Raw genomic sequence first — 12,859 nt, 5'->3', positions numbered from 1 at the left:
TTGGTGTACCTGTGGGATTTAGCCCCCTGAGCAGAAGTGCTGTGGGGCCAGACACAGGCCTTTGTAATTTACATAGATTGCACCCTATTTTCTTTCCTGGAGCTGTTACATTGGAACCCCAGTAGTTAAGCAAAGCGCTTGTCACTCCACAAGTTTGCCCAATAGGAGTCTACTGTGCAGTTATTTCTTTGCCAGTCTGATGATTTCAAAGTGCATGGTATCTTGGTACCTTTTTTCTGTGAATGACATTGGTACAACTTCCCAGATATTAAGTGGATGAAGTGGAACACCTCAGATCGGTGGAACAAGAATCAAATAATCTCACACTAGCTCCGAATAGGGTATACTAAAGTTTTTCTTTGTTAAAAGTGAAACTCACAGATCACAACGAGGAAACAGGAACGGGGTCCAACATTCAGGTGTGGTGAGTGGGGCGAGGCCGAGTGGGCACCCCCATGGGCTTTTTGGTACTCAAAGGCCACGCCCCACCTGGTCCAGCCTCTCAAAGGCCATTGACTGGAGGAGGAGGTTCCCCATCACTCCCCTTTTTGTCTAAATAACAAAAGTTCCAAACCCAATAAAAAAAACTATATACAATAAGAACAGATATCAAGTATAACAATTAGAATTACAACCAGCATAAACAATATTAAACAAGAAACATATGCTAAATGTTTTAATAATTATTTTATCCTAAAGAGTCTAAGTCTTGTATTACAAATGGCTTGGATAAATCATAAGAAGAAAATAACTATGACTGTCTAATCTTCAACCCCATCGAAGGCCTGAGAAGGGAGATAATATTACTTGAACAGGCAGGAAGTACAATCAAGCAGCTTCCAAAAAGTAGATGACGGAGACAACTAGCTACTTGGGCAATCACCCAAAGTCTCATTTGCAGTGTTGTAGCAACCAACTTTGGCTAAGGCCTAGAGTAACTGATAGACCATTTTCAGAGGCAGGAAGATTTTCAAAACCATCTTACCCTGTCTTGGCAAGATTTGGCAGTCTTTTTTTTTTTTTTTTTTTTTTTTGTATCCTACTTGTCCATCTGGACACCGTACATTTTGCCAGTGGTCGAGGCATGGGCAGTTCCTTGCCCAAAGGCCAGTTTTGCCAAGAAGACAATAAGCTCCAAGTGGAGTGTCTTCAGTTCTCTGTCAACTGAATCTTCGTATTCTTTGTTTTCCCAATGGAGAAGTTATGCTTTTGAGGTAGGAGTTAAAAATACTTCTCTTGAGTTTGCCATTCGCTTTATGTTCATAAGTCTGCACAATACTTGGTTAAAGCAGAAATGTTTTTCTGTTTAAATATACTAATGGCATAGATACAGAGCTTAGAGACAGTCATCTCTCAAGCTTCAGGCAGGCGTTAGGTGTCTGTAAACTCACTCAGGAGGCTGAGGCCCATGGGCTAAGCAATAAGACTATATAAAACAGCTGCACACTTTTCTTGGCTCTCACCTTTCCTCCATTGCCACTGTGACGACCTTTTCAGAGACTTCCTGTGTGCCTACTAGCATATTTACATTTGTTCTGTTAAAAGAGTGGCTTAATGATTCTTTTCTGTTACTGCGTGTGTGCACGGTGTGTATATGTATGGGCATCTGTGCCAAAGTTTGCATATGGAAGTCAGGAAAACTGTAGTTGATTCTCCATACCTTTACTTTAGTTCTAGGGATCATGTGCAGGTCACTAGGTTTGCATGAACCTGCTGAGCCCTCACAGCAGCAGCCCCTCTGGATTAATAGCAGTGTGGTATATAAAGACATTGTTTGCCTTGTCTCTTTGTAATGTGACACACCATGGTTAATCTCTCAAATAAATACACATGGATTCTGTAACGTTCTGTGGGTGGGTCAACTCCCCGTTGTTAGATGCAAAGGTCCTTCCTGATTTGCACATGAATCCTAGGAATGAAAGAGCTTTAATAGGGATGAGAGTGCAGTGGGCAGAGAGGATTGCTGTAGGGTCATTTTTGAAGATGATCTTCCTAGATCAGGGGGTCTTACGTCTTGAATGGCATGGCAAATAGCCTTTGCTCAGGTAAGCAGCTCCTACCTTCACATGATACAGCTGCCTCTTTATTTGCCAAGCTGAGGTAAAATCTCCTATGTCAGCTCCCACATACCCCTCTGGTCTGGAACAGCCTCAAAGGGTGACAAACCTGCCTGCTAAGAGGTGAACATTGAGGTACTGCCTATTATCTGAGGTGTCCATTTACCATTAATGTTTCCTGCTTTGTTTTTGTCTTTGGCAAATGCAGAGAGCCCGCTGCAGTTCTATGTGAACTACCCCAACAGTGGGAGTGTTTCTGCATACGGTCCTGGTCTTGTGTATGGAGTAGCCAACAAAACTGCCACGTTCACCATCGTCACGGAGGATGCGGGAGAAGGTACTGTGTGGTTTACATGTTTGTGCATTTGGAGCCTTCTGTTTGGAGAGGTAATGGCCATGACTGACACGTGCTGGGCATGGTGGCACACATGGAGTCCCAGATACTCAGTAGGCTGACGTGGGAGCTCAAACCAAGGAGCACAAAATTGGCATGAACCATACATAGTGAGACCTCATCTCAAAAGAAGAAATTCACTATGATATAGTAGTACTTGTCTCATTTTCTCTCATATGAAAATCCATCGTCTATCCAAAATAGAAATGTTTAAATTCTTATGATCTGAGTGAAATCAGTCTTGTATTATGAACTATTTCATGTGACTTGCTGAGAATTCAAGTGGGCTTTTGGTTGAAAATGGTTTTATTTTTGTTCATTTTACTCATTAGTCCTCTGGACCTCCCACAAGTTCTTTAGCTGTACATTCTTGCTAAAGTGCTCTCGCCAACCACAATAGTCACAGATTCCTAAGCCTGTGGTCCTGATGGTGGCACCCACCCTGACCACTGGGACAGTCTGCGCAAGTTTGGTGTGTAGCTCTCCGTCTCATCTTTCTCGGGTCCTGGAGAGCTGGAATTCTCTAAGCAGGGTTGCAGGTCCCGTTCACAGTGCCATGTTTTCCCAGCAGGCTTTCTCCTGTAGATTGTTCTGCTCTGATGCTCATGTGCAATGTGTCAGTCTTCTGTCCCTGGTGTCAGGGTCCCCATAGATGAATTGTCCCTATGGGAACAAAGAGACTCTCCCTAACTGCTCTCCTTCCATGATCATGCTCACAGGCGGTCTGGATTTGGCTATCGAAGGCCCCTCAAAAGCAGAGATCAGCTGCATTGACAACAAAGACGGGACATGTACAGTGACCTACCTGCCCACCCTGCCAGGCGACTACAGCATTCTGGTCAAGTACAATGACAAGCACATCCCTGGCAGCCCCTTCACTGCCAAGATCACAGGTAGGGGCGATTGTCTAGTTGCTAAAACTTCTCATGGAAGGTCGAGCTGTGCCTGACCTATCCCCATCTCATCCGCCTGGGATGGCAAGGTAGTCCCTTGGTTTCAGGAGAAACCAAGTCCAGGGCTCAGGCTGCCTCAATTCCTCCTTTTCTCATAATGAAGCGAAAACACGAGTTCCCATCTGAAAAACAAGCCCTTAGCCACAGGCGTCAAGATAATATTGACAGCCGAGTGCAGGAACTAAGTGCTGAGGCCGGTTAGCGTTGTACTACATAAGATAGCTCCTGCTTTCTGCTGACCAGAAAGCTGAAGTTTGGAGGTGTAGCCAGTTAGCCAAGCTCACTGGTATTCAGAGGCAAGTATCCCCTTCCATGCCCTCTGTCCAGCCTGCTGGTTTGGGAACATAGAGTGATTTCTCGGGAGAGGTACGAATCAAGGTCCTTAGACCTGTTTGAAGTGAATAGCAACACTGTGGGGAGTAGGGTTCATGCGTACTGGGAAATTCCCAAGGGCACGGCAGCAGGTGGGAACTTTCTCTTGACAAAGATTCCTTTAATTTTTTCTTTTAATTCACAACACAAAGCAATGACTTTTATTGTGGAATTTTCATGCTTATGTCATTACGCTTTGTTCTAATTCCTCCTCTTCCCCCATTGTTCTCTCCCACTGCCTGTCTCTCAGCTGCCACTCTGGTTTTGTTTTGCTGTGTTCTATTGCTTCCATGCCCCCTACCTACCCTCTCTGAAGATAGCTTCCTTCAGTCTCATGGTCCCTGATCTATCTCTCTCTCTCTCTCTCTCTCTCCCCCTCCCTCTCTCCCCCTCCCTCTCTCCTTCTCCCTCTCTCTCTCTCTCCCCCTCCCTCTCTCCTCCTCCCTCTCTCTCTCCCCCCTCCCTCTCTCTCTCATATATACATACACACACACACACACACACACGCACATACACGCACACACACATGCACACACAGCATGTGTACGCATATGTGGCGTGATCTTTCTGAGTCGGCCTGACTTTATTTATCAAGATGACTTATAGTCATCTGTTTTTCTGCAGATATCCTGGTCTCATTTTTTTTTAATATTGTTCATTCAGTCTATGCAGCACGTTTTCTTTATCCTTTCATCTGTGGATGGGCATCTAGGCTGGTTCTGTTTCCTAACTATTGTGAATAGCACAGCAGTGAGCTTGGATGTACAGGTTATCTCTGTGGTGGGTTAGCTTAGAGTCTCGCAGGAGTGCTGTGAATGGGTCAGTTCGTGAATCTGCTTCAGTCCTCGAGAACCTCCCACACTGATTTCTATAGATGTCTGTGTCAGTTTACAGTCTCACCAGCAGTGAATGTGAGTTCCACCTGCCAGCGTCACCTGTCCCTTGAGTTACTGATCGCCCTTCTGGCTGGTGTAGGGTAGAATCTCAAAACAGACCAGGTGGTGATGGCGAGCACCTTTAATCCCAGCGCTCAGGAGGCAGAGGCAGGTGGATCGCTGAGTTTGAGGCCAGCCTGGTCTTTACAAAGTAAGTTCCAGGATAGGCAGGGCAATACAGAAAAACTCTGTCTCAAAAAAAAAAAAAAAAAGAAGAGGAGGAAGAGGAAGGAGAAGGAGGAGAAGAAGAAGAAGAAGAAGAAGAAGAAGAAGAAGAAGAATGAGTGAGAGAGAGAGAGAAAGAGAGAGAGAGAGAAAAGAAAAACAGAATAAGCAGTGGGGGTCGATCTCAAAACCTCAAAACAGGTTTAATTTGCATTCTCCTACTGTCTAAAGATATTGAGCACCTTTTAAAAATATTTAATAACCACTTAGATTTCTTTTGAGAATTGTTATTAACCAATATATTTTATTTTTGATTTTTACTGTTTAATTTCTTATATTATATATTTATATAAAATATATATAAATTGATGTTTATATTATGCATATTAATTTCCTACCTGATACGTATTTAGACAAAGTAGTTTTTATTCCCAATTCTATAGATTCTCTTCATTTTGTTTGCTGTGAAGAAGCTGTTTAACTTCATATAATCCCATTGGTCAATTTGGAGATTATTTCCTATTACTATGGAACCCTTTTTAAAAAGTGTTAAACACTTTTAAAGTTTTTAAACACTGCAGTTTCCAAGTTTCTAGTCTCACCTTGAGGACTTTGATCCATTTTGAATTGAGTTTTGAGCAGAAGGAGAGATTGAACAGAGAGATAGATACTTAGTTTCGTTCTTCTGCATGTTAGAGATTCCTTTAAAAGTCAGTTCATGAATATTTGCAGCTCAGGTTCCTTCCAGCTTCTTGTCTTCCTTTGAACCAGTCATAACCACCCATCATCCTCCAACATTGATTATTAAATATTAATACACATTGTCAGAAATGCTTATCATATACCTGTGGATAATAGATCCTTGACTGCTCATCTCTAAGTATCACGCAGACTGTGTGCCCTGGACAGCTCGAACTAGGCTAGCTCATGTGAAACTCTCTTGTCTTTTTCCCAGACGATAGCAGACGCTGCTCACAAGTGAAGCTGGGATCAGCTGCCGACTTCCTTCTGGACATCAGTGAGACTGACCTCAGCACACTGACAGCCAATATCAAGGCCCCATCTGGACGTGATGAGCCCTGTCTACTGAAGAGGCTGCCCAACAACCACATTGGTGAGCTTTGCATTTGGATTGCATGGTGGGGTGAGGCCAGGGACTCCTCCCTCCTCCCTTAGGAAGTGGGTGGGGCATTGCAGTCTGCTACATTAAACCTGTGTCACGCATGTATGCTTCTGCCTTTGTGTTAGCATCCCTGGATACTGGACTGTTGCAGCATAAGGGGGTCCTGTTTCTAATTTTGAGAGGAACCATCTTATTAGCTAGTTTTCTCTCTGCTCTGGCAAAATACCCAGCAAAGGCAGCTTAAGAAAGGAGAGGTTTGTTTTGACTCCATTTTGTAGTACAGTCCACTGTGGTGGGTTATAAAAGGTGACAGAGCAAAACAGCTTGTCACATGATGTCTGTTAGGGTTTCTATAACTGTGAAGAGACACCATGACCACAACTCTTATAAAAAGAAAACATTTAATTGTGGTAGCTCGCCTACAGTCAGAGGTTTAGTCCATGATCATTATGGCAGAAAGCAAGATGGCATGCAGGCAGACATGGTGCTGGAGAAGGAGCTGAGAGTTCTTACATCTTGATTCGCTGCCATTAAGAAGTGGTTAAGGTGAGGGCTAGGGTGTGGCTTGAGCACATAGGAGACCTCAAAGCCCACCTCCACAGTGACACACTTCCTCCAACAAGACCACACCTCTGAATGGTGCCTCTCCCTTTTCTTTCAAAGCACCACACTTGGCATCTACAGTCAGAAGCTGGTGCTCATCTTAACTTACCTTTGCACAGTCCAGAGCCCCACCCCACAGAGTGCTGCTGCCAACACTGAGGTTGGCTCTTCCCACCCCAGTTAACCTAATCTATAAATGTCCTCAACAGACACACATAGGGTCTTTCTCCTAGATTATTTTAGATCCGGACGAGTTAACTATGAACACATTCTGTTGTATCGTAGCCATTCTCCTCCCTGACTTCTCCTTTATCCTTTCCCCACCTGTGTTCCGGTCCAGGCATTTCTTTCATCCCTCGAGAGGTGGGTGAACATCTAGTCAGCATCAAGAAGAATGGCAACCATGTGGCCAACAGCCCCGTATCCATCATGGTGGTCCAGTCTGAGATTGGCGATGCGCGCCGTGCCAAAGTCTATGGCCGAGGCCTGTCAGAAGGCCGAACGTTTGAGATGTCTGACTTCATCGTGGACACGAGAGATGCAGGTCTGTGGGGTGGTTTTGTGGGAATGGCTGGAGTTTGAGACTGCCAGTTTTTTGTCTCTCAACCTTCAGCCTCTGAGATGGGAGATTCTACATGAATCACAAGAGTAGAAATTTGGTTTATAGAGAAAAAACTGAAGATACAGAGGGACTATTATAACCCCATCTGTTTCTAAGGTTCAGAAGGTCACAGATCCCTGTTATATTATATGTACTACATCATTGTGCTCTGCTCCCAGGGCCTCCTGGTCACCACCTAAGCAGAGCATATTGGGTTAGTTGAGCAGTGTTTTGGACAAAATAAGACATACCACTCCCTCATCTCTCTTTGAGACACTTTGAGTTAGATTTGCCTCTCAAGCCCTTCCACATCCCAGTGCCTTCCTCTTCTGTCTTCTTGAGTGACGGTAGCAGTGGCAACCACATTAGTGAGCTCTGGACAAAATTAGAATCCCAAAACAAAGATTGAAAAAAAATTCTGCGCCACTCAGTGTTCACTGTTGAGATTTTGTGCCGTTGAACTTTTGGATCTGTTGATATGGTCAGTGGAACTGTTTGCTCTTTGAAAATTCTGATAGCCCCTTAAGACAGTCCAGGCATTTATTGAGGGACATATGGTTGCTCAAGACACGTGTTCAGATGGGACATTGATAGATAAACCTTCAAGGAAGGAGTTGTCTTAAAGCCATGGTCAGCAGGGTTAACCTGCTAAAGCCTTTAGCGTGTTCCTTTGCCATAGGCTCCCCAAGCTGGATACTTTCTGCTCTGTGGAAATTATTTCGATATCAGTGGCTGGGTTTCCCTTCCCCATTCATCACAGTCTTCTCTCAGGACTTGTGCTAGAACAGGCTGCTGTGTTGCAGGATATGGCGGCATATCCTTGGCGGTAGAAGGACCCAGCAAAGTGGACATCCAGACAGAGGACCTGGAGGATGGTACCTGCAAGGTGTCCTACTTCCCCACAGTGCCTGGGGTCTATATCGTCTCCACCAAATTTGCTGATGAACATGTGCCTGGTATGAGGCCCCTCTGCCTTCCCTCTGTGATGCTTAAGTTTTTAGTAAATGACACCCATGCGTCTGTCAGGGCTGCTCACAGGGGCCGTCTCGGTCTTGCAGGCAGTCCATTCACTGTGAAGATCAGTGGTGAGGGAAGAGTCAAAGAGAGCATCACCCGGACCAGCCGGGCTCCATCTGTGGCCACAGTTGGCAGTATCTGCGACCTGAACCTGAAGATCCCAGGTGAGTATGGGGAACTAGGGGGACAGAGCAGCAGCCAGCACCTTGGGACCAAATGCAGGCGTGACCTAGAGCACACTGTCCTCCTTGGCACTGGAGACACACTGGAGACATTGTCATTTCACAATTTTCTTAGGTTTTTTGTTGTTATTTTGTTTGTCTGGTTTTGGTTTTGGTTTTTTTTATATAGGATCTCAGCTAGGTGGTGGTGGCACATGCCTTTATCTCCCAGCACTCTGGAGGCAGAGACAGGTGGATCACTATGAGTTCAAGGCCAGCCTGGTCTACAGAGCAAGTTCCAGGACAGGCTCCAAAGCTACAGAGAAACCCTGTCTCTGTATGATTCTCCTGCCTCAGCATACACGCACACATCATATACATACTCAAACATAAATGTGTGCATACATTCATATGCAGCTGAAGACATACATGCTCATGCAAAAAATACACATATCTGACCTTAGGAGGAAGGAGACTCTTTCCCAAGACTTCACATTCCTTTACCCGCCCTTCTTAGCTGTAGTTAGTGGTTTCTTACACATGTACAGCTTCACAGTCAAGTGTGAATGTGATTAGCATCTTATTACTATAGGCAAGACCACTTTTTTAAAACTGCCAACTGAACATGGTGGCACACAGTTCATATGTTTCAAGGTGGTGGAAGATGGGTGACCAGGACAGGGGTTGCTGGCCAGTGCATTTGGACATGGCCATGCTTTGGTAAACTGTCCTCCAGGACTGTATCAGATCCTGTTTCTCCCTGTCCTTCATTTTGCTGGGAAACTGTGGTATCTCCATTTTAGTCTTGTTTCTAAGATTACTTGGGACGTGAACTTTGCTTTGATTTCCACTTTCATTTTGCAAATTACCTGGTTTCCTCCTTTTGTGGACTCTCACTTGAATATGGGGTCTGTGCAGTGTCAACATCTGTCTTAAGCCTCTTCTGGCCCTTAGTCATTGTTTTCAGTTACTTGATAGCAGAGGAGTCTATAGGAGACACTCTCTGTCCCTCATTATCCACTCGGCCCCCTCTCCTCTGGTAGAGTGGGGGGAGCCCAGTAGCTCCTGGGGACCCAGGCCACATTGGCTTAGTCACAAAGTAGCATATCTTGACAACAAATAGACATTCACTTCTCCCAGCTCTAGAGGGTGTGCATCAGATCGGACTAGCATTAGTCGATCCCTTCTTCTGGGTTGCAGATACCCAACTCATATGCTCATGTGATGAAAGGAGAGAGAAGAGGTTGCTGGGGACCCCTTCTGATGGCACTAAGTCATCATGAGGACTCCACTTAGCCCACTGAATCTGGGTTTTCTCCCCTGCACTTCCCTAGAGCTATTATTCTGGGGGGTAGTGTTTGCCAGAGGAATGTGGCAGAGGCACAGACATTGGGTCTATACCATGGTATGGCCACTCCTCAACCTCTCTTCCTTTCTCTGTTCGTAGGATACAGAATCATGAACTGCTGCACGGTGCAGTTTTATTTGGGCTCTAGGTGATGGCAACATCCAGTGCCACCCGCTTGTCTCCTCCATGCCAGTACAGGCACAATTGTGTGTGTGTGATGTGAGCAGCTTGTAACAGACATGATTTGCTTCCTAGCGCTTGTAATCCAAGGCATTGCCTTTCTGAGAGTGGGGCCCCTTGACCTCTTTGCTGACAGCTTTGCTCATGCATGGTTTCTCCTTTGCTGTTGAGACTGGCATGCATTCACTTTGGTCTCTGAGTGCATTTGACCTTATTGCCTGAAAGAAGCACCAAAGCTTGACAATAAGAGGTGAAGGCTCTGTGGGCCAGTGAGATGGCTCAATGGCCAAGGATTCCTGCTGCTAAGTCTGATGACCTAAGTTTGATTCTCCGGGCCCACATATTGGAAGGAGAGAAACAACTGTAGGTTGTCCTCTGACCTCTAGAAACATATTGTGGCACATGTGCTCATATATGCATGTATACACACAGTACATACATTAATTAAAATGTAAGGGAGAGATACAGAAAGGCTGTTGTGTTTTCTGCTTTCTATAGAGAAGAACTTAACTATGTATGGCAGATGGTCACATCACTTTTTCATAGAAACACGTGGGTTTTATTACCTGCCGTGGCTTCCAGCTCAGGTCCTAGTTTGAAACTGCCATGTAGAGCTAACTGGGCTCCAGCCAGGAAAGGTGTAGACATATCTAAATGGGACAGGAAGCTTTAGTGCCCCTAGAAGGCCATCAGTGCTGGCAGGGCCTGCCCCCTTCACGCTGGCCACAGGAGGGCAGGCCTCTAGCCAGAAGGAGAGCCCAAGCACCTCACACCTCTGGGCTGTACCTGCCTCACCCTTCTCTGCTTGCCCTCTGTGTCCTGCCTGGCCCTAGGCTGTTGCCCTAACTTTCTTCTCCCAACCTTTCTACTCTCAGAAATCAACAGCAGTGACCTGTCTGCCCATGTCACCAGCCCCTCTGGCCATGTCACCGAGGCAGAGATTGTGCCTGTTGGAAAGAACTCTCACTGTGTCCGATTTGTGCCCCAGGAGATGGGCGTTCACACAGTCAGTGTAAAGTACCATGGACAGCATGTAACAGGAAGCCCCTTCCAGTTCACCGTGGGGCCCCTTGGTGAAGGTGGTGCCCACAAGGTCCGGGCAGGAGGCCCTGGCCTGGAGAGGGGAGAAGCAGGCATCCCAGGTAAGAATTTGGGGCAAGTCTTAACTTAGAGACAAGTAAGTTTACACTGTACCCATTGCTCAAAAGGAACAGTTTCCAGTGGATGGCTACAAGGGACATTCCTTATTCGAAGCTTTTAAAGCTGAGATTGGAAATTACTCACCTTCACAAAGATAAGCAGGCTTAGACAGATTTTGCTGAAGTCTAACATCAGTGTGTATTAAGTCTCTTAAGAGGAAAACAGAAACTATTTCAGTACATTCTTAAGAACTGGTGTTCTGTGCAACACAGTAGAACGTGGTGGCAAAGCTGATTGGAGGGGGTCCCTTCTTGCCATGGCTGCTGTGGGAAGAGGTGTGGGGGAATCTGAACACTCTCATCCTCTTCTGGTTTGGTTTGGGTGTATTCTACATGAACTTCATGAGCATTGTGGGTGCTTCAGAAACTGCAGTGATAGCCTTTGCCTGGGACCTGCTTGGAGCTAGGGCAAAAGGAAAGGGCTGGCAAGAATCTGGACTTATACTGCTGGCTTGAGCTAAAAGAGGGGCAGGGGCTCTCGGGCTCTCTTACTAACCAGGTGTTTCTTTGCTCTCAGCTGAGTTCAGCATTTGGACCCGGGAAGCAGGTGCTGGAGGCCTCTCCATTGCTGTTGAGGGCCCTAGCAAGGCCGAGATTACATTTGATGACCATAAAAATGGGTCATGTGGTGTGTCTTATATTGCCCAAGAGCCTGGTATGTACTCAAGGGTTGACTTAGAATGCTTTCCTTGTTCGGAGATGGTTTAGTTGCCAGGATCAGAAACTTACCAAGTTAGGCCAAACAAACAGGCATTTGCATGTGGGCATACATGGGAGAGCCTTCTAGAATCTCAGATGCAGAAAACAGGCCTCCAAGAGATAAGGAACCTTGTTCTCATCATCTCTTGTCTTTTACTGGTGGTCTCTACTTGCTTGCTTTCAAATGCTTCATTCTGTCCACCAATCAGCCAGATGTTCTGCCTACACGTGATGTGTAGCCGGTTTGGCTGCTTTAAGAGAGCGACCTCAACCTCTGAGAACCTAGAACAGGATTTTGTCACCTTTTATACGCCTGAGCCCTTTTGGACATCTGATAAAAATCTGTCCTCAGGATAGTTTTTTGCTGTACCCAACATAGAGTACATCAAACCATAAATAAGTTCTATTAAAGTAACTGTGTGAGAGCCAGATGTGGTGGCCAGTGCCACCTGGGAGGCTGAGGCAAAGCGATTGCCATGATTGCGAAGCCAGCCATTATTTTATACAGTGAGCTCCAGGCTGGCCTGGGCTGCAGAGTGAACCTTGTCTCAACTATACTTTCAGATAGTTTTATTTATTTATCAAATACATAGTAGTGAAAGATACATGACTTAATATATTAAACTATAATAAAATGTAGTGAAGGTCCATTGATCTTAATGCCAGAGTAGTGATGGGTATAAGTGATGTCAAGATCGCCGTAATTCTTCAACTAGGATGAAAATACCTTGATATAGAATGTAAATATTGGCAATAAAAGGCACCGGTACTTCTCATGTACTGTGTTTTCTAATGACAAATTCTTGCAGTTGGAGATTAGTAAACGTATATGGACACAACTGCTTTTCTTACTCAAGCCCCTGGGTCTCTAGGATCCTGTACATAGACGACCCTATAGATCCAGGTCAAGAATCTCTGACCTTACCCAGTTAATAAAATCCTGCTGCGCCAGTGTTAGCCAGGTGACCCTCTATCAGCTAATCAACTGTGGCCTTAAGGAGTGCTAGTCTCTGAAGACATCTGAGCCCAGCTTACGCCAGCGACCACTACGG

At 45.5% G+C, this 12,859-nt stretch overlaps 1 protein-coding gene across 4 annotated transcripts in view; it reads left to right on the top strand.

Annotated features, from left to right (window-relative positions):
- Flnb (filamin B) overlaps window positions 1–12,859 on the top strand; it is a 140,057-nt gene that overhangs the window by 111,793 nt on the left and 15,405 nt on the right. For 3 of the 4 annotated variants that reach the window (XM_048421316.3, XM_048421315.3, XM_048421314.3), the window contains 8 exons: window positions 2,266–2,394; window positions 3,171–3,344; window positions 5,832–5,990; window positions 6,943–7,146; window positions 8,007–8,159; window positions 8,262–8,384; window positions 10,785–11,051; window positions 11,626–11,763. In XM_048421316.3, the coding sequence (XP_048277273.3) occupies window positions 2,266–2,394; window positions 3,171–3,344; window positions 5,832–5,990; window positions 6,943–7,146; window positions 8,007–8,159; window positions 8,262–8,384; window positions 10,785–11,051; window positions 11,626–11,763 (1,347 nt within the window). The remainder of the gene's footprint in view (window positions 1–2,265; window positions 2,395–3,170; window positions 3,345–5,831; window positions 5,991–6,942; window positions 7,147–8,006; window positions 8,160–8,261; window positions 8,385–10,784; window positions 11,052–11,625; window positions 11,764–12,859) is intronic. The other variant, XM_085687960.2, reaches the window with a different exon arrangement.

This window comes from Myodes glareolus, chromosome 5 (assembly GCF_982192425.1).
Source record: "Myodes glareolus chromosome 5, mMyoGla1.1, whole genome shotgun sequence".
Lineage (NCBI taxonomy): Eukaryota > Metazoa > Chordata > Mammalia > Rodentia > Cricetidae > Myodes > Myodes glareolus.
Note: the sequence above shows the minus strand (reverse complement) of the source record. Positions and strands in the feature narration are given on the sequence as shown.